This window comes from Mycteria americana, chromosome 1 (assembly GCF_035582795.1).
Source record: "Mycteria americana isolate JAX WOST 10 ecotype Jacksonville Zoo and Gardens chromosome 1, USCA_MyAme_1.0, whole genome shotgun sequence".
NCBI classification, from domain to species: Eukaryota; Metazoa; Chordata; class Aves; order Ciconiiformes; family Ciconiidae; genus Mycteria; species Mycteria americana.
In genome coordinates this window covers 23,284,114-23,304,092 of record NC_134365.1, presented here as the reverse complement: position 1 = coordinate 23,304,092, position 19,979 = coordinate 23,284,114, and the positions used below count along the sequence as shown (strand labels likewise).

Below are 19,979 nucleotides of genomic sequence, written 5' to 3'. Positions count from 1 at the left end.
AGTTTGAACTTTGCAGTGCTTCAATACTAAACCACTGCATCTCTTGCTGAAGGCACTGTGCAGCGGAAGTAGAGACAGTTTAAATCCATTGCCAGAGAGTGAGAGAGACTTCATTAATGTCTGGAGTATTTGAATCCCACCAGTGTTACTATCTTTAGCATCAGGGATCAATTATTTCAATGAAATAACAAATGCACCCGACACAGGCAATTCTTATCCCCATTCCACTTAGTAGGCAGTTTCCCTATGGCTGGTTGTACTGGGGGGGATGTCCCAGAGGTTGGCCAGTTTCTCAAGAGAGTTGAAAAGTAAATGACTTCTTCTCACTATGTTCTTGTTTCATTCTTTTCTGCAAATCTTTGTGCACTCCTAATGCTTTTACTTTTCAAAGGCTTGTCTGAATTCCCAAGTTGGTTTAATGTTACTGAATGATTATATCAATTTAGCTGAATACTCTTATTTGACATAAGCCTAACTACATCTAAATAAATATTTATACTCAGACTAAACAAATCTAAATGTTAAGTATTGAATTAAAAGTATTTAAGTGCCTTATTTCAAAACCTTATTTAAAAACCAAATGAGACAAATAAGTATAGGTAAAGTTGAAACCTAAACAAGCATGCTCATCTAACTGTGTACTTTTACAGCCTGCTAGATATCACACCATAGGAAAAGCAGTGCAAATCTATGAAAGCTGGGGCTAAAAATATGTTAGCTTTTTTTCCCTAAAGGCAGTTTCGTGCTTTCACTAAAATCAGTAGGTGAGCCTGTATGAGAATTTCTTGGCATTTTGGTGACAGGGGGTGCTTTCAAACATGAAGTTAGCAGGGAGAGTAGGGTGGCTGGGCATATACCGGGCAACATGGACTAATTTGCATGATAGTTTCCCTACTGCACAACCATAGTTCTTTCTAAATGCATGGAAGTAGTGCTCTTGCTTACCATTTTTTAATGACTGTGTATGGTTAGACCTGAGGCCATCGTTAAAAACCCTTGTTTTGCCTGCATGGGAATCCTGCCCACCATGTTACTGTGAAGCAAACGTGGTGGCGATGGAGACCAGAGTGAGCAGCAGAGTCCTGGTTCCATCCTCCTCCGCGTGAGGTAGCGGAGCTGGAGACACAGTGGTGGGCTTCAGGCCTTCCCTTAGTCTCTGTGAGCAGGGACCAGCCAAAGGGCAGTGGCTGTCCTTTATAGACACTCCAATTTGAAAACTAAGTGGAGACACACATTTATGTCTGAAATGCGTATGAATTTTCTGCCTGAAAATGTTTACCCAAAACTTTAAGGAAAGTTTAATACTGTGGCTAATTTTAGCAATGTGCTGGAGCTGTCTGGGTGCTTGTTTTGGTTTTTTCGAATCTTGCCATGAGGTAAGTTCTCATTTTATGTGATGTTTTTCACCTGTGTGTCACACATCCTTTGCAAAGGAATAAAAACACTGTACCCCAGTCTTGCAGCCTGGAGACTGAAGCATTGGGGCTTCAACTTGCTCAGCTTCATGGTGGAATAACCTTCTTGCTCGAGCTCCTTGTCCAGTGTGGTTCCATCTTTTGGCACCAACCCTTTTCTGTGCCATCTTTCTTTGAATCAATATTAGGAGTTCACTTGGCAGTCATGTTAACTATATCAAATGGCAGTGTACTCAGCCTGCATGAACTCCAGCTTTTCACAGATGTTGATCCAGAACTAGTCCAGAGACAAAGCCTTGGAGAGTTGTTGTTACTTGAATTCTCAGAGCAAGCAAACACAGATTTCAGAGATACTCAAAGAATGATCTTCATCATCTCAGACATCCTCACATTTCAATACTTTAATAACTAATTTCTGAATATCTCTGTAATGTCAGTTACAATTCATGCGTGCTCTTCTCCCATCAAACAAACAGAGAATATTAAGTTTAAGTTTCCCACTGGCTTTTATTTATGTCATCGTTTAAGTCCTATAGAAAGCTAGCGAGAGAAATCTGTGCTCAGACACACATGTGCAACTCCTGCTGTTTTCTGTGGGAGATGGTGCATAGTTATTAGATGGTAGATTGTATTAACAAAATCATTTGCAAAGCATCATAGGATATACAAGTCATTTATGTCTTGGAGTGAAGCTTCCTCTGATGTGACTCCACAGGCTCTGTACACGTGCAGCAAAAACCTGCCGGAAATTTGTCTCTTGTTGAGGACTCAGTCATACTGTGATTTCCAGGTGTGGAAATGGGATTTCTAGCCTCTGGGACTGGTTTCCAGCTTTATTTTGGAAGGGCAAACTCTTGCACAGGGGAGTTTCCAATGCTTCAAAGCCTTCCTGTGCCCAGCAGGTTCTAGCCTCGCATGTTCAACAAACCTCCATGGTTGTCTTACTGTCATGAGCTCGATGGTAGGCATATTTAAAGCTTGGAGATATGATGTTTCTGATGGCAGTCATAAACGCACAAAATATTAGCATCTGAATGTCTTTAGAAATTCACATTGAAAAAACCAGGCCAAGGGGTAGGAATTTTTAGTCTTGTGCTAGCACTCTGTCATGGCTACAGCTTGCTGGTACATCACATCCAGGGCATGCAGCATGAATGGGCAAATACCTCTCTACTATGATGTGACTGGTAATACTTTGCAAGCATGGTACGTTTCCACTAATTGGATGTTATTACTACCTGATGTGTAGGTCATTGCTCCTAATTAATTAAGGGCCAAGAAGGTACTTAGTACTTTACAAGACACAGATGAAGACAGATGTCTGCTTGGGAAATTAAAATGTACCATTTTGAGGGTTTTATATAAAACCAGATCAACTATACAAATCTGATATCTAGACAGATCCTAATAAACCTGATGAAAATTAGAGAAATTAGATCAGCTTAAAGCTAATAAAATGTGATAGAAATGTTCAAAGTTGTCTGCAAAAATGCTTTCAGGCAGAAGGATTAGCATGAAGCATATTTTTACAAGGATTAGGGAGAATATTTTACAGGGTAAACTAGCCCATAAAATTGTTCCTTTTTACTTGAGTCTATAGAAGGACTTCTCTTATGAGATATGCAGCCTGAATAAAAACTCGCAGCCTTTGGCTGTTGCAGTAACTGTTCTTTCCTTATGCACCGTATGTAAAATCAGAAGTGCTCCTGAAACAGCTGAGCTATGTATTCTGGTTACTTGGAAATAAGACTATCCAAATAAATGCTTCAGAATATATATATTAAACATGGTAATTCTGACTGTCCTTCAGTTGTTTGCAGGGGAATGCAGGTTCTGTTTTCAATAACATCATGCTTTGAGGCATATTTCCTATTATCCGTACACATCAGTGCTATAAATTTTATGTCTTAATGTAGCCCTACAAATTTTCAGCTTATTTGCTTTCAAACAGTTAAAGAAAAGTGTTTATGCATGGTGATCATGTTTGAAGACTTTCCTGGATAGATATTCTCTGTTAGAAAGTGTGCAGGCTGTGTTTGAATTTAGAGTTTATCTACTGTACAAAATTTCTAAATACACTGAGCAGCCACTGTAAATTCAAATTTGAAATATATATATATCGAAGTACCCCACGCACAAAGCAAACATTGTAAAATATACTTGGATTAGACCCTTTAACCACATCAGTGGGTGCCATAAAAGAAACATTTAGCCTAAGAGCTCCGAAGATGCATGACGAAAGCTGCCCAACAGAAGTCTTTGGAGGCTGCCTGAATAATTAGGGTTGTGGGATGAAACTGGTCATGCGAGGAGGAGGATTTACACTGCTCTCTATTCGCCTCGTATAATGTAGCTGGCCCTTATTGGCTCTACTAACTCATGTGTCCAAATGTGCTTACCAGTGAGAAGAAAAATGTTCGCACCAAGCTGCCGAGCAGCCTTGCAGTGGCCTCTCCGTCTTGCTACAAACACACAGAAGAAACTCCTCTTGTTACAACCTGAATTCAGCCGTGCCCCGCAGCAGCAGAGGCTACAACACTGGGGAGGAGGTGGCCTCGGTCTTGTCACCAGGACCATACCTGGCATTTTTTGTCCGGTCTGTGGGAAGCCAGCAGTTTCAGACGAGACCTCTTTTCCATTTGTTAGCATTGGCTGTTTCATGGGGCATACTTTTGCATTTATTCAAACATCAGAACAAAATGGGGTCAGGAAATGGGGTCTCCACAGGCAGGACTGTGTGTGAGGCAAATGCTGTGCCCAGTTCATGCTGTGGCTCCTCCGGTAAGAAAGCAGTAAGCGTTTTCATGGCTTTACTCATGGGTTTGCATCTTTTGTCGTGTGTTTCTTCATAGGGATGCCTTGGCAGCACTTATTTAAGCAGTAGATTAAAGACGCACTGTGCTGCCAGAAGTGTGAAAAATGCTGCTCCTTTATTTGAGCGTGGTTAGCCCAGCTCATCAATCAAGGACAGAGAGGGTTTAGAGTTACCAACTTTTAGGAAGAGTCAACTCTGAGCCTTAAGAAACTGAAACCAGATGCTTTATTTACAGCGCAAACAGTGCCTCCCGCCCCCCTTTTTTTTCTTTAAAGATACATTTCTGAGTCTTGCGGTTGTTTTAGGTTAAAATACAATTTGAGAATGGTTTGATTGCAAAATCAGCAGGCAGATAAATAAATCCCCCAAACCATGGGTTGTTATTGGTAGTAGTGGAAGGGCCGGTCTGCTTGTCTGTCGCTATTTACTTCCATGCATCTCAAATTGCTACCTCTGATCTTTAGGAGCATGACTTGTGGTTCTTGAAAGCCTTTGAGGAGACAGGAGAAAATTGTAAATCTGGGACTGGTAATTACAGGGACAAATTCTGGGACTTAGGCCTATGGTTTTTTTCAGGGCAGAAAGGAAAAGACCATACATATATGTGCACCTACTGGACAGCAGCATTTCCAAGTAAAAATTGCACCCTGCATAGTGGGGCCCTGTTCAATACTTAAAGGGGGCTTATAAGAAAGATGGGCCGTTAGTGACAGGACAAGGGACAATGGTTTTAAACTGAAAGAGGTTAGGTTTAGATTGGACATAAGGAAGAAATTCTTTATGATGAGGGTGGTGAGACACTGGAACAGGTTGCCCAGAGCAGCTGTGGATGCCCCATCACTGAAAGTTTTCAAGATCAGGTTGGATGGGGCTTTAAGCAGCCTGATCTAGGGAAAGATGTCTCTGCCCATGTCAGGGGGGTTGGACTAGATGATCTTTGAAGGTCCCTTCCAACCCAAACCGTTCTATGATACTCTGCAAGTTTATGCATCACCTAAATCCTGTTAGAGCCCTCAACGCAGGCCATAGACAGTTCCTGGCCTGGTTGGCAGGTTCAGCTGGAGTGGGTCCTGAGCCCATCTGCGCAAACTGGTTGGTTTTATTCACATCTGTCCCACATGTGTTAGAGCCGCTCTGCGGAGATTGTAGCATTGTGTTCAGCGTGGCTGAGGACTTGTAATTTTAAAGGAAGGACCTCTGTTTTGGAGGGGTTAGGCAGGGACTGGTGTGAACTGGCTGGTAATATATTTTCATCACACATTGTATCTTGCTTCTTTTTTGAAATAAAGTGCTCCTGGAGATGGAATCGTGTTGGACAGTTCTGAAGCTAGGAAAACACATTTTATGACCGTGTTATGCATCCAGAAAAAGGGGATTTTGTAATGCTTTTGCCGACAAGCCCTTAAATAGACAGGCACAGGTAGATGCTGCTGTCGGGTCCGTGCAAATTACTGGTTAACGGGCTATATAAATTTGGAGTGAAATATAATGAATAGAAACATAGAAGAAGTGCACGCAATGTCTGTCCGGGCAGATTGGATAGGAGCAAGCCAGCGCTGCTCTGTTAGAGCCAGGGACGTGCCATTCATTTAGATGAGCCTCATGTACTTATTTAAAAAAAAAAAAAAAAAAAAACAGGAAAAGGTAAACACAAGTCAAAATGCTGCAATTCTGTTTTGTCTTTTCTCGCCTGTGGCAGCTGAAAGCCACAATGGATAAATGAATAAGTGCAATCAAATGTGACTTGGTAACACATAGCCTGTTCTATATTTGTTTGCATCTCCAGTGCTTAACCCTTTATACTGTGTATGGTATTTATTTTAGCACATTCAATTTCCTGCAAGCCCTCTTTCTTGTGGATTCTATTTCACTCATCTCCCCACTACCTTAAAAGCCTCTCCAAATATTTACCACGTGCCCTTTCTTGCTATGCTTCTCTTCTGCTTCTCCAAGCTGTGTCTGCCCTGTTGTCGTGTGTCTCCCCATCTTCTCCTGCCTCCCTTCGCAGCTGCAGGAGTTACCTGTCTGTGAGCAGAAGCAGCCCCCCCAGCTTGTTGTTTCTGCTGTGCTGCTTCACCTGCACCATGTACCGACCTCTTCTTGGCTCCCTGTGGCAGGATGCCGGTTCACCCCGCACCGTCTCTTCTGTGCCTACATACCCTCCTCCTCAAGCTGGAGTGAACATTGAGTGTGTAAAATCAGCAGGTGTCATGAAGTTAAGTATGTCTCACTGTATTTTTCTTTCCTCTGAAAAAGCAGAAGGAAACAAAAGAGGAGGAAAAAGCAGTCAAGAAACAAAAGATGTGTTTCCAGATAAGGTATGCAAGGAGATAGGATGTCAATGAGGTAGTGAGTATGTCTGAACTCCCCATCAAGGTCTGAAAATCACCTGAGGTTCTTGTTCTTTTTTTCCCCCCCTTTTTTTTTCTTCTACCTCCTGCTTTTCATCAGAGACTTTCTACAAGAGTATTCAAGCTGTAGTAGCAGCAGCTGTAGGAGAGGAAAACTTGGAGGCTGTGCCTGAGAAGAAAAGAAAAGAAGAAGGTGGAGGGAGGAGGAGCTGTAAGAAGATGTGAAAAGATGTGTAAGGGAGGAAAAATAAAAGGGCTTTTTAAAAACTGCCATGAACATTAATTTGAAGGGCAGAGAGAAAAAACAACAGTTTGATCTCAGAGCAATCAAAATGAGCAACAGCACCATGGACATACAAATGGTCCAAATGAAAGTTTAAAGGATTTCAAGAAAGATGAACCAGACAAACCCTTGCGATTTATCTCCAGCAAAGGAAGCCAGGAAAATTCTCCATTCCTCAGCTATGTGTTTCTTGGCTCCCGACATTCAATAAACTTTCCGTTTCAAGAATTTTCCCCATCCTCCTCTGCCTCTCTCTCTTTGTGGCTTGCATTATCAGCTGCCTCAGTACGATATATATTGTAGTACTCCATTTAGTGCAGTTGACAGCTTCCCATTTTCATAGAGCTTCTGTCCCACCTCTCAGAAGTTCTGGATAAATCACTGGCACAGCCAGACAACCACATTAAAATGAAGAACACAGGAATTTGTTAAACCCAAATGGGAAAACAAAATCAGGAGAAACGGAAGAATAAGAAGACAGCATGATGAGGAGACAGGGTATCACACAGCAAACACCACCAAGTGAGAGGTGGAATTAGAGGGAAAGGATTTTGTTGCACGGGGCTTTATGAATTACTCGCCATATTTGCATTTCATTGATTTATGGGTTAAAATTGTGGGATACTGATTTGTGGGATAAATTTCATACAGCCTTATCATTGCAGCTTATACATGACTCTGTTAAGTCCTGTAACATTAGAATGTAACAGGGAGAAAAAAAATTACGGCTCTGCCTCGTGCTGCAGTGCGGCTTAGCTTTGAAAGTCTGTGTGCCATCCTGTACAGCTGTATCACAGCTGTATCACAGCGAGGAAATCCCTGGCTGTCTCCAGCTCTCCTCTTGCTCCGCTCAAGTCGGCAAAGGCTATGTGCAGGTTCGAGCTGCCGCCAAAGAGCGCTGGTGTCGCCGCAAAGGGCTGCGGCTGCGTTGGACATCCGGAGCGTGGTTTGGTGCTTCTGTTTTGAGGAGGAAGGCGAGCTGGATCGCCTTCCTGTGACCTCTCGAGTCTCGTTTGTGCAATCTGTAGGGAAAGGAAAGCTTCACACATGCTGGAAATGTCATCCTTTTGATTTGATTATTTTGTGTGTGTGTGATTAATAGTTAATTACAAGGAAGAACTGGTTCTGGCAGGGAAGGAGCTAGAATAGTTTGTGTTTGTTTCCACATGGTCATGCTCAGATTCCCCCACACTGGAAAAAAATCCGTCTCCTTTCTTGTTTCTTCCAGGGGAAGTCCGAAACCAGTCCTTGAAGATGACCTTAGCACTGAAAACAAGCAATTCGTTGTTGTAGTGTGGAGCTGGTGACACAGAGTCCTTTTACTATCAGTATAAATGCATTTTTTTCCTTGTGCCGTAATACCCTTATTAGTGCAGGGAAAGCCAGTGAATTAAAGCTATCCTAACTCCCTGGGTTTTCCTTCCCATGCTCCAGGCTCTCTCTCATTTTCTGCTGGTCTCTCAGATAAAAGAAAACAAAAAAGTTTTCCTGAGTTGCAGAAGGGGTAAAATAACACAGGGCTTGCACAGAGTTGGCGGACGGGCATGGGGCAGTCCCCGGCTTCTGCCAGGCTTCTGTGGCTGCCTCACACAGCGGTTGCTGCAGGGAGCCATCCCCCCCCGAAGCTCGGGCAGCTCAGACACTGCAGCGGGTATTTACACTTAGGGCCAAATTAGATTTGGCCATTTGCAGGATCGGGGAGCGTAAAAGTGTCTCTAAGTGACTTCGGGAGTGTCTGGAGGGGCCTGCGGTCCTGTGCCGACTGCAGACTGATGCAGCTGGGTGTTGGTCCATATGGCATCATTGGGTTTAGTGTTTAATGAGGTTTGGAAAAAAAAAACCCTAAATTTTTGTTAGTTGGGAGACCTCGTGGTTTTAACAAAACCATGAAGCAGGTCAAAGAGGGGAATCTGTGGGTTCAGATTCCTGCCGAGTCAGCTGCTTGCTATTAAACACGTCACTCGGCTGCTTTTCTTGCAGATCAACTACATCTTTGTAACACGGAAAGCAAGGCCTCATTAAAATGGGCACTTCATTTCTACTGAGAGAACATGAAAAGATGGAGGGATGAATGTAGAAGCCCAAACTGAAAGGGAGGTGTGGTCCAGGAGGGCAGGAACGCAGGCCTTCTCATGCACCGTTTCTCTTCCCTGTGTGTGCTCCTGCCTGCATCAGTGGGGCTGGATTGCGTATATGCAGCCCTCTTATTTGAGGTGATAATATGAATGCTTGTCTTCATAATAAGAATTACAATAATAAAAGTTAGGATTTGAAGAGACCTTTCTGGCATAAGCTACCTGTGTCTCAGACTGGTTTATACACCGTACTTGCTGGTAGCTAATACTGTGGAAAGAGGTCTTTCCACAGCAGCTATTTTTATTTACTTTTTTTAAGCTACTTGGCACTGTGAACTCTTGAAGATACTTTCACTTAAGAGAATTTTTGTTTTTATTCCTAAGAGCAGCAAAACAACCACCCTTGGACTATGGCAGAATCCATGGTATAAAAGATTTTCAGAATCAAAACGCTGGCAGGTCTGGCTGTAATAAACCAGGGAATTCATTAGAGTTCAGCTTTTTCAGCTGTGTAGCATGGCTCTGCTTCTAAGAGTGCATATAAATCTGCAAAGCGCTACTCTTCCTTTTTGTTTACCTGCTGATGTTGCAGAGACAGCACATTATTGGAAATTCTTGAGTGCGATCGCAAAATACGTAAGTGTGCATTTTGTGAGTCTCATTACCTGTTGTTAATGCTCTTTTGAGTGACTCCTAGTTGAAAAATTAAGACTCACATTGCTTCCTCTTGCTTTGAATTTGGATCTGGATCAGAATATTAAATACTTTGGAGTTCAGGTGTGCACGGATGAAGGGGTTTGATTCAGACTACTAATAGTGTTATTAATTTAGCTTGAAGCTAATGACATAATTATTAATGTGAACTCTGAATTTGCTAGCTGTTTGCCTCGCTTAAACTTTTGACTTAACCCTGCCGATTTTGCACCAAGTTCGTTAGAGTCCTTGGCGTGGAGATGCTGGGATGCTGGTAGATACAGAACCTCCTGTGAAAAGCAGTTGTGCTCCTCAGCTATTAATTCAATTGCAATGCCTGGAGAAACCTTTTCCATGTTGGGACAGGAAACCATTTCTGTTTTGGTTGCTAGCCCGTTTGTATGTGGCAATACAAACTGTATTGTTTCACTGTAGTTGCCAGAGATACTGGAGCTGCATGAGATCCCCTGTTTAATCCCCTCCCTACCCCCTTGGAGACTGTGAGACATGAGGAAGGTTTGGTGATCTTTGGTAAATGACTGGTGGTACAGATTCTGAAAACTCATCTTCTGCCTTTGTGGGAAGCTTGATGGGGATGACCTTGTAAGTAAAGGTCAAGAGAAGTCCTTAAAATTCTCTTTGGGTGGCCTTGTTCATGCAACACTGCTTCATCCTTTCAAATGCATCCCTTTGCCCTTCAGCTCCCAGCTAATCAGGCTGTGGGATGCCTCAGTGTCCACTCAGATTAATGGGTTCTTGCAGGGAGTGAGTTATCTGAGCTCTTTTTGCTGCTGATACCTCAGATCTTTTGAAAGATGAGAGTCTCCAGAGTGATGTAAGGATCTTCTTGCCTCTGCCCCTTTCCCAGGGGAACCGTCCAGTGCACGCTCCTCTCTCCCAGCCACCGCTGGCCTCTGCTGATGCTGCAGGCACAAGAGATAGATTTACTCCTCTTTGGGCCCCAGAGTACAGCTCATTCTTGCCAGATGAAACCATGGTATAGGTGTATTGGGTTTGCGTAACAAGGTTTTGGTAGCAGGGGGACTACAGGGGTGGTGTCTGTGAGAAGCTGCTAGAAACTTCCCCCATGTCCGATAGAGCCAATGCTAGCCAGCTCCAAGACGGACCCACCGCTGGCCAAGGCTGAGCCCATCAGCAACGGTGGTAGCACCTCTGTGATAACATGCTTAAGAAGGGGAAAAAACTGCTGCAGAACGGTAGCCGGGAGAGAGGAGTGAGAATATGTGAGAGAAACAACTCTGCAGACACCACGGTCAGTGAAGAAGGAGGGGGAGGAGGTGCTTCAGGCACCAGAGCAGAGATTCCCTGCAGCCCGTGGTGAAGACCATGGTGAGGCAGGCTGTCCCCCTGCAGCCCATGGAGGTTAACGGTGGAGCAGATATCCACCCTGCAGCCCGTGGAGGACCCCACACTGGAGCAGGTGGATGTCCGAAGGAGGCTGTGACCCCATGGGAAGCCCACACTGGAGCAGGCTCCTGGCAGGACCTGTGGACCCACAGAGAGAGAGGAGCCCACACCGGAGCAGGTTTGCTGGCAAGACTTGTGACACCGTGGGGGACCCATGCTGGAGCAGTTCATGAAGAACTGCAGCCCATGGGAAGGACTCACATTGGAGAAGTTCATGGAGGACTGTCTCCTGTGGGAGGGACCCCACGCTGGAGCAGGAAAAGAGTGTGAGGAGGAAGGAGCGGCAGAGCCAACATGTGATGAACTGACTGCAACCCCCATTCCCCATCCCCTTGCACCACTTGCGGGGAGGAGGTAGAGAATTTGGGAGTAAAGTTGAGCCTGGGAAGAAGGGAGGGGTGGCAGGAAGGTGTTTTAAGATTTGGTTTTATTCCTCATTACCCTGCTCTGATTTGATTGGCAATAAATTAAATTAATTTCCCTAAGTCAAGTCTGTTTTGCCCATGACAGTAATTGGTGAGTGATCTCTCCCTGTCCTTACCTCGACCCTCGAGCCTTTCATCATATTTTTCTCCCCCCTGTCCAGTTGAGGAGGGGGAAGTGATGAAGTAGCTTTAGTAGGCACCTGGCATCCAGCCAGGGCCAACCCACCACAGCTCATTCTTACCAGATGAAAACATGGTATAGGAAACACTGGTTTTCAGTAACCTGAGTTTGTGGTTCCATGTGTCTTCCATTTGTTTTACCCAGGGATTGCAGAAAAACACCTGCAGAATGCGAAGGGACCAAGAGCATAACATTCATTATTTCTTTGGCAAATACATAATTTCCAACCAGTCCTTGTAAAAGAAGATCCATATCAATATAACTACTACACATATTAAAAAAAACCCTTATATTATTGAAAATTACTCAAAACAATTAAGAAAAACAATTGAGAATTTGCCTTGTGAAAACAAGCAAAACTTTTGTCTCCCACATCAGGACTAGAATCTGTATTATAAGTACTTGTCCATTTTTTGCCACTTTTCCAGCAGTTTGACCAGATGGGATGGTTTGTCCCATACGAAGACACCCCATATCTTAGCAAATTGTGTTTTGAGGAGCAGTGAAAGAGAAGGAAAATGACTCCTTTTATGTTTGATTAGTACAGGCTATCACAACTTCTAATGAAATGGATATTGGTTTTTCATTCTCTGCAAAGTGACCTCCTGCAGCTCACTGACCCACAGGTCCCATCTGCTAACAGCAAACCATCGACCAAGGGATGGACACCCATCATAGTGATCGCTATTCTCGGTGGTTCTGCTAAGCCAATTTTGGACCTGTGCCATAGTCTACAAAAGAAGTCAGTCCTCTCCAAAGCCTTTCCAGCTTGTTGCCATGCTCTTAGGAAACAGGTTTGGATCCTGCGGAGTATTTTTCTAGGTGATTCCTTCTCTGAACCAGAGAGTTCCATAGTTCCTTGGTTTTAGGAAATAATAATAAAAGCTGTAGCTGGGGAGGAGCTCATGTTTTCCTACAGTTCTCACAGAAGTAGAAGCTTTGAAATCCAGACTGAAAATCTCCTGCCTCACACGTATTCTCCAGTTTCTGTTCTGAATTCCTTTGAGCTTAAAAATGAAAGCTGAATTATTTTTGACTTGTGGAAAGCTAAAAGCAAAGTTTCTCAAAACGAGGGAGAAGAGAAATTTCTTTTCATTCCTCTTTCCCCAAATATCTATGCCATTTGGGTGCATTCTTTGGATTTTTACCTTTTTTATGTTGTTTTTACCAATTTTTTTCCAATATTAGGGTCAACTGGATCCTTTGGGTTCTGCCTGATTAGGGGAAAGTTTGCAGGGAGAACCACAGTTCTCTGCATCGCATACTGTTAAAGCATATCAGTATCTGCTTCTCTTGGCAGAAGCGTTTGTCTCTAGACCCAGAATTTCAAGTAACAAAACTGTGGATGAGATGAGGTAACAGTTTAATTCAGTGTGTGTATAATATGTGAGTATATGGTTCGTGAAGAACAACTCTGCAAAAACACCACAGAAGCTAAACTGGTGAGATTATTCCTTCGCTGAAGACTTTCTTGTCCATCGTTTTCAGGAATAACACTCGGTTTAGTTCTCAGTTATTCCGATTTCAGGCAAAATTTGGTATTCTTTCACTTCAGCTGAAATGAATGTAAGAAATTAAGTAACATAAAGCTGAAGTTATATTGAAGGCTAAAAAAAGTGACTGGGGATGGCTGAAAAGTTGAAGGTTCCCATATACAGGTACAGCAGAGGATTGTGCAGTGAAGGAGGAAAACACCTGCCGCACCCATGTCAGCATGTTGCTAGTGCTAATTCTTAAGGGTATTTATAGTAGTATGAAGTCAATGTGAAACTCACTCTGTGCTTGTAGATTATAGATGCTCTTTTTTCTGCATGCCTTTTGAAGAATTGACTGTTAACATTATTGGTCTTGCTTGACTAGAAAGACATAAAGTTATGGGTACTTAAATTAAAATTGATCTAGCAGTGGTGCAGAGCTTTGGTAGCTGTGTCGTTCCAACACGGTGTTACTTTATGGCAGTTCCCCTGTATGAAGCGTTCTCCTGGGTGCTCTGCGTTTCCTGCACGTAACTTCTAGAGTTTCGTATTTCTTGTAAGCGGCAAGACACTTTTTTTCAGTGGGTTTCTTTTAAAGTGCTTGGTTGCTGCCATCCCACTTTCCTTGTCACCTGTCGAGTCTCTGAGAGGCTGGGGAGGGTCTGTATGTTATCCACACTTTCTTTTTAGTTAACACGCACCTTTTTATAATAGATTTTTTCTGCTCTGGGAGTGTGTTTATAATTACTGTCATCCTTCTAGGATATTCATCGAAATCACGTTCAGTTGTCTGTAAGGTATATGAATCAGAAGAGGAGTGTGTTTTGAGATGAGGGAAGGGATAAGGAAGGCAATGATGAAAAGGGAGGAATCCAAAAAGGAAATGACTTTGCAGTTCAGGTAATCTTGATGGGAGAGTGATAAAGAAGATTCTAATGATATTGCAGAGGGTGGGGAGCAAGAGGCAGGATGGAGGCAAGACTTGGAGAGACAGAAAAAAATTATGTGGTCAACTGCTCTGTTGGGCTTCTTTTATCCTAAGTCTGCCAAGGGCTTAAAACAAAGTGCAAACTGAGGTCAGAGGGTGTATGTCAACTCTCAGGACCAGGGCATGACTTTGAGTAAGCCACACAGGCCCACATGTAATTAATGTATGTGATTAAGCCATTGGAAATACATTTGCCATGCTGAACATCTCGGATCCCATGCTCCAGCCTGGGCTTCCATTTTCTCTCGTGTTTCCGTGACTTGTTTATTTAAAACAGAAGTTTTTCACAGCAGGAAACTGTTCCTTGATACATTTCCATAGCACCTAACTCAGTAGAACATCTGTGTTAATAGCAGTCCTGTAGGTCCTACCACATCAGCTGGTCATAGCAGGATTCCTCCAGCTGCTACTTCCCGATTAAGACCAGATGAGAATGAACTGTGGTTGCAGTGCATCTCATTTCACTTTGTTTGCTTTTTTTCCTTCCTTAAGTCTGGTATTTGAGAAGTGCATGGGAATTTAGTTCTGGATCTTTTCCATAGCATATTTAATTTTTGTTTACTGTTTGCTTTGAAAGGGGGGGAGGGAAACAAAACCAATAGGTACAGAGAATGAAGAACTGTTACTTTGCATGGAGGTCTGAGATAATCTGACGGTGTTTGGCATGAGACCAAGGTGGCAGGGAGTAAATGTCAAAAAAAAAAGAGGCAGTATTAATGGAGAATGCATGTAGTTCTGAATAATTTAAGTCAAAAATTTGATAAGTAAACAAGGCAGCAAATAGTAGGGAGGAAGCATTATCCATTTTTGTACAGAGAGATGAATTACTCCTGTTAGAGTCTGGTTTAGAGGTGCAAAATGTACTTTTCCTTAAATCCTGGCTCTGGCATGAACCAGCAAGACTCTGTTCTGCCTGTGGGACAAAGGCAGGTGTATTGCAAGTGCAGCCTCTATGTCATTAAGCTGGATGCCACAAATGGACAAAATATTTTATTTAATCCTCTGAAATAAATGGACATGGAGGTGAACCGAGTACTGCAATTAAGGTACAATAAATTACTTTCCATTCACTTGAGGCATATTTTATAAGTATAGCTATTTATGGCTTTTTTGACTGAGAGCAGAGATGATAATAATCTAACAATAATTACCTTGTGGGAAAAACAGGAACAATGAATCTGAATTCTTCGGCATTTGATCCTTGTGCAATAGATAGTAGAATGATAAAACTTTTATGAAACAACACTGCAGTAGTATGCCAACCTGTTTTTTAATTTCATTGCAGATAACTGTAAGGGAAAATATTTGAAACTAGACGACACGCATTATGACATACCATTTAGCAACAGAGATGTAAGCTGGGATCAAAGCTTCTTTGGAAAATTGAGGTCCTTGGGAGCAGGAAGAAAAGAGGAGTTTCTGACAAATAATATCAGAATTCTTCTGGATTCCTTAAAGCAGGTCTAAGGTTGTTGTAGAGAGGTCCAACACTTCATTACATTGCAAGGCATGTGCTGAATTCCGTGTGTCTGAAGAATGGGTTATAATTCTTAGCCTTTTCTTGGTCACTGTCATATGAGGTCAACCTATCATTACAAGTCAGGCTTGTCCTGTCAGTAATGTACTCTCTTCTTTGACCTCATTTTAGAGTTAGCTACTCGGTTTGGTACGTGATAAGAGCTTTAGCAAAACAAGATTGAAGTTATCCTTTTATTTTGCCTTCATTATTACCCTGAGTTACATTTAGTAGGTTTTTAGTTTTTCAGAAGTTAGAATCACTCTGCTTTTAGAAAAGCTGTTCTCACCGTTGCACACACATTTTCTCTGTAGAGGAGCAAAATGCAGTCAATGCTAGAGGACAGGAGTTGTCTTTCTGCATTGCTGGCAGTGCCGGGGTGGTTTGGGGAGCTAGCAGATGGCTTGTGCTCACAACAAGAGTCCTTCCCTTCCTACTCAAACTTTTGCAGCCCAGTTGTTGCTGTTTAACCTTAGTTATCCAGTATAAATGATGATTCAGGCAATTCTCTTTCACATCCTACCAGAGTCTATTGCTGCTGCCAAAACAGAAGTTATATCTGACACAAGAGCATGGTTTCTTTATTATTATTTTAATTATTTTTCTTTTATTTTTTCAGTTCCTCGTTTTGGCATTCTGTGCTATTTTCCTCCTCCTACAAGGCTTTTGCCTGTTAGATTACTTTGTTAAATGTTTCTCTTGTCTTTTCTGGGTTTTTATTTTTTTCCTTTCTGTTCACAGTTCCAGATATTTTCAGATTTAACTTGAGATTCCCTGTAAGTTTACAGGTTCTTTCCTCATCAGAGTATGGAGTCACATGGCTAACTTTGAAAATGAAAATACTGTGGATCATATTTGTTTTCCAGTACTTTCTCCAAACAATATTTATCTTTTCCCCCTCACATTGGTGTGTCCAAGCATGCCACCTTCTGTTTTCTGCTCTCAGAACTAAACACTTGCAGAAAACATTGACAAAACGTTTTGTGCTTAGGAAGCCAGTTGGGACTTGCCTCCTCATTTAACTCTTCAGGTTAAAATTAGAGCCCTTCTTTGAAGTTTCAGAAGGTCTTTGTCTAATTCCAAACAGCCAGAGGATCTCCTTGGGAAGTAAAACTTCTGGAAAAAAAACACAGTAACAGAATCTTAAGCCCATAAAACTCTAAGTGATGTTCTTAAGACAGATTTGAAACTATTAAGTTGCAGTGCTCAAGTGAATTGAAGTGTTGGACTGTAATGCATACCAGCAGTCAGAGGCAACATTGCATATTAAGGGCTCTACCGTCTTCCAGCTTTACATTGACGAAGGATTAGTGTAACGCCTTCTCGAAGAGCATCAGCAGCCAGATCCAGACTTAGTTGTAGTCAATGGAAGTTTTTTTTCCTTTGTGAGGAAAGTCCTGCAACACCAAATTTCTCAAACACTTCTATGTAAATTCTCCCCCTCTGTTAAGGAGGAGCCACCTGAAACACTGGGATCCCCCAGCTTATTTTTAGAATCTCAACAATAAATAATTCACGCAGTATGAAACTGTCTGGAGAAGCACTGCCACTTCTTGGAACTCTACATTGTTTCAAATTGCCTGTTGTTCTCATTGTGCTTAATTGGTTATATGATAATCAGTTAGACATATGACCTTGTTTAATCCTTCCCCAACATATTAAATTGCTAGGCAAATAACAGGATTTGGGGCTTTCCATAATCTTCATGATGTCTACACATGCATAAGGATAAATGTATTTGTGTTTGAAATAGTGAAAGAAAAACCCCTTCATGTTGCTGAATTTTGTGTAAATTTTCTTTTTCAATACGTCTCATGTTCTTTTTTGCTTTCCCTTTTTAGGTATTACATAGAAATGGCTTTATGGATCTGGACACTGAGCATTTTGAGCTGTTTTTGCATCACCTTATCCAGAAATGAGGAACTGAAATTTTTTCAGAGTGCTACAGAGCTAAATCATCTAACAGTGGATAATGACACTGGGATAATCTATCTGGGAATGGTAAATGCTCTGTATCAGCTTACAAAAAACCTGGATGAAATAGCACATGTAAAAACAGGTCCAAGTAAGGACAACAAAAAGTGCACACCTCCCATTGATGAAAATCAATGTAAAGAGGCAGTACTGACTGACAATTATAACAAATTACTGTTGCTGAACAAGGTGGATAAAACGATTGTGGTGTGTGGAAGCCTTTTTAAGGGAATCTGTGCCATCAGAGATCTAGAAAACATTACAAAGCAGAAGTATTATGTAGACAGTAGTGGAGAAAAGTCCTTTGTAGCAAGCAACGATGAGAATGTATCAACCGTGGGATTGATCACGTCTTTGAATAACGACCGAGTGCTGTTTGTCGGAAAAGGGAATGGACCAAATGATAACGGGATAATAATCAGCACTCGGCAGCTCTACGAAAGGGATGGAAAAGACATTTTTGAAATGTATACAGACTCGGCAGCTGTTAAGTCAGCTTATCACTCGTCAAGCACACAACAGTTTGTGGCAGTCTTTGAGGATAAAAATTATGTTTATTTTATTTTTAATCAGCAAGAGAAACAGCCCGTCAATAACCGCACACTGATTGCACGTCTGTGCAAAGATGATGCCCATTATTATTCCTACTTTGAAATGGACTTGGGTTGCAAAGATGATGACGGTGCCTATGACCACTGTCATTCTGCTTACGTCACTACCCCAGGAGAAGAGCTGGCTGAGAGCATGGCTCAGCAGAGACAAACTACGGATGCTCTCTCAGATGACAAAGTTCTTCTTGCACTCTTCAGCAAAGTAAACAAAGATAACGGCTCTCTAAAATCTGCCATGTGTGTGTTTTCCTTGCGGCACATCAATGAAAAGATGGAAAAAAACCGGAACGATTGCTACACTAAAAAGAATACCAGCTCATTTTACAAACTTTTTGCAGCAGAAAACCCGTGTGCATCACATGGACTGGTAATTTCAGTTCTAAAACTGATGTTTTAGAATCTGTGTTAGAATTTGTGGAAAATATATAACTGCATGTTTTTGGGTGGCTTTGAGCTAAGCTTTAGTGAGATCAGATGACTGAAGACTCAATAGCTGGATTCACTATAGAAATGGAATGTGGTTAGGGGGTTGCAGAACAGGTCAAGCAAGAATTGGCAAGATAGTCATAATTTTGAGTCTTTTAGAAAAGATTTGATGTCTTCTGAAAGATGAATATTGGTTTCATAAATGCATTTCTTTTAAAGGGTTCCTCCTGGTATGGAAGTTACTGAATCAAATGCAGTGATTTGTTATGTTCATGATCAGCTTCCGGATGATCACTATAGACAATTCTCATCTCGGCCAACATATTTGTAATGTTTTTAAATGGTATTAAGAATCTTGTAGGTGATATCTGGAGTTCAGTGTTGTTTCTCACTTGAATTTGAATTTTCAGGTAGCTGGAAATACGCATGTTTCTTATATTCACGTGGTGTTCATATTTCGCTCTGGCTCAAAATAATTCCATAGCATGATAGCCATCTGCCTTTTCTTTTTATGGCTTGTCATTACCTTGGCTATAAGGTTTTTGGAGGGCACTGTTACACCCCTCCAGATACTGTTCTTCAATTATGACTGCTCCTCTGAGAGGCAGTTTTCAGCATCTCTGTTGACGTTTTTGCCCGCACCACTTAACCTATTCCCAAGCCCTACTTGTGCATGCTATTCATTACTGCAGCCAACCCTAAACTGGGTTGAGGAGTTGAATCATCTTAAAAATAACTCAGCCAGCTTTTAGGAGGATGTCTTAATTCCCCAACCTGGGCAGGTTACACACTTGCATAAGCAGCTGTTTGAGCACAGCTTGAGAATTGGTGTGGTATAGTCCAGGGGTAGGAGTGAAAAGCTGAAGAGATGGGGCATGGGAATACCTTATGTTGGTATTGACCGAGAATCCTTCATCTCATGAAACCACAGCCCTCTCCCGCACAGTAGGTCGCTAGCACTGATAAGAAGCCAAAAGAACAAGTTTTGCTTCCAAACACCAGTGTTACTCACTGCAGTACCCTGCATCTGAGGTGAGCATCAAACATAGAAATCCTGAATGTGACAAGTGGAGTGGCCGTGGCATCCGGTAAAAAGGAGCTGTGGATTTCAGATCAGAAAGACAATCTCGTTACCAAATATAGCAGGGAAGGCAAGGTGTGAATGTACTTCCTTCTGGTGACACTTCCTGCAGCTCAGGATTAAAGCATAGTGAGGAGGGAATGTGTTGAAGTTCACGAGATAGTTGCCACTAGGTTGCTTTTCTATAGATAGCAGCAAATTAACAAACAAAACAGCATTAAAAAACCAGTCTTCAACACAAA

General features: G+C 42.1%; 1 protein-coding gene across 2 annotated transcripts in view; it reads left to right on the top strand.

Annotated features, from left to right (window-relative positions):
- Positions 1-19,979, top strand: part of PLXNB2 (plexin B2) — a 119,963-nt gene that overhangs the window by 20,082 nt on the left and 79,902 nt on the right. For both annotated transcript variants that reach the window (XM_075492952.1, XM_075492961.1), the window contains one exon: positions 17,487-18,597. In XM_075492952.1, the coding sequence (XP_075349067.1) occupies positions 17,487-18,597 (1,111 nt within the window). The remainder of the gene's footprint in view (positions 1-17,486; positions 18,598-19,979) is intronic.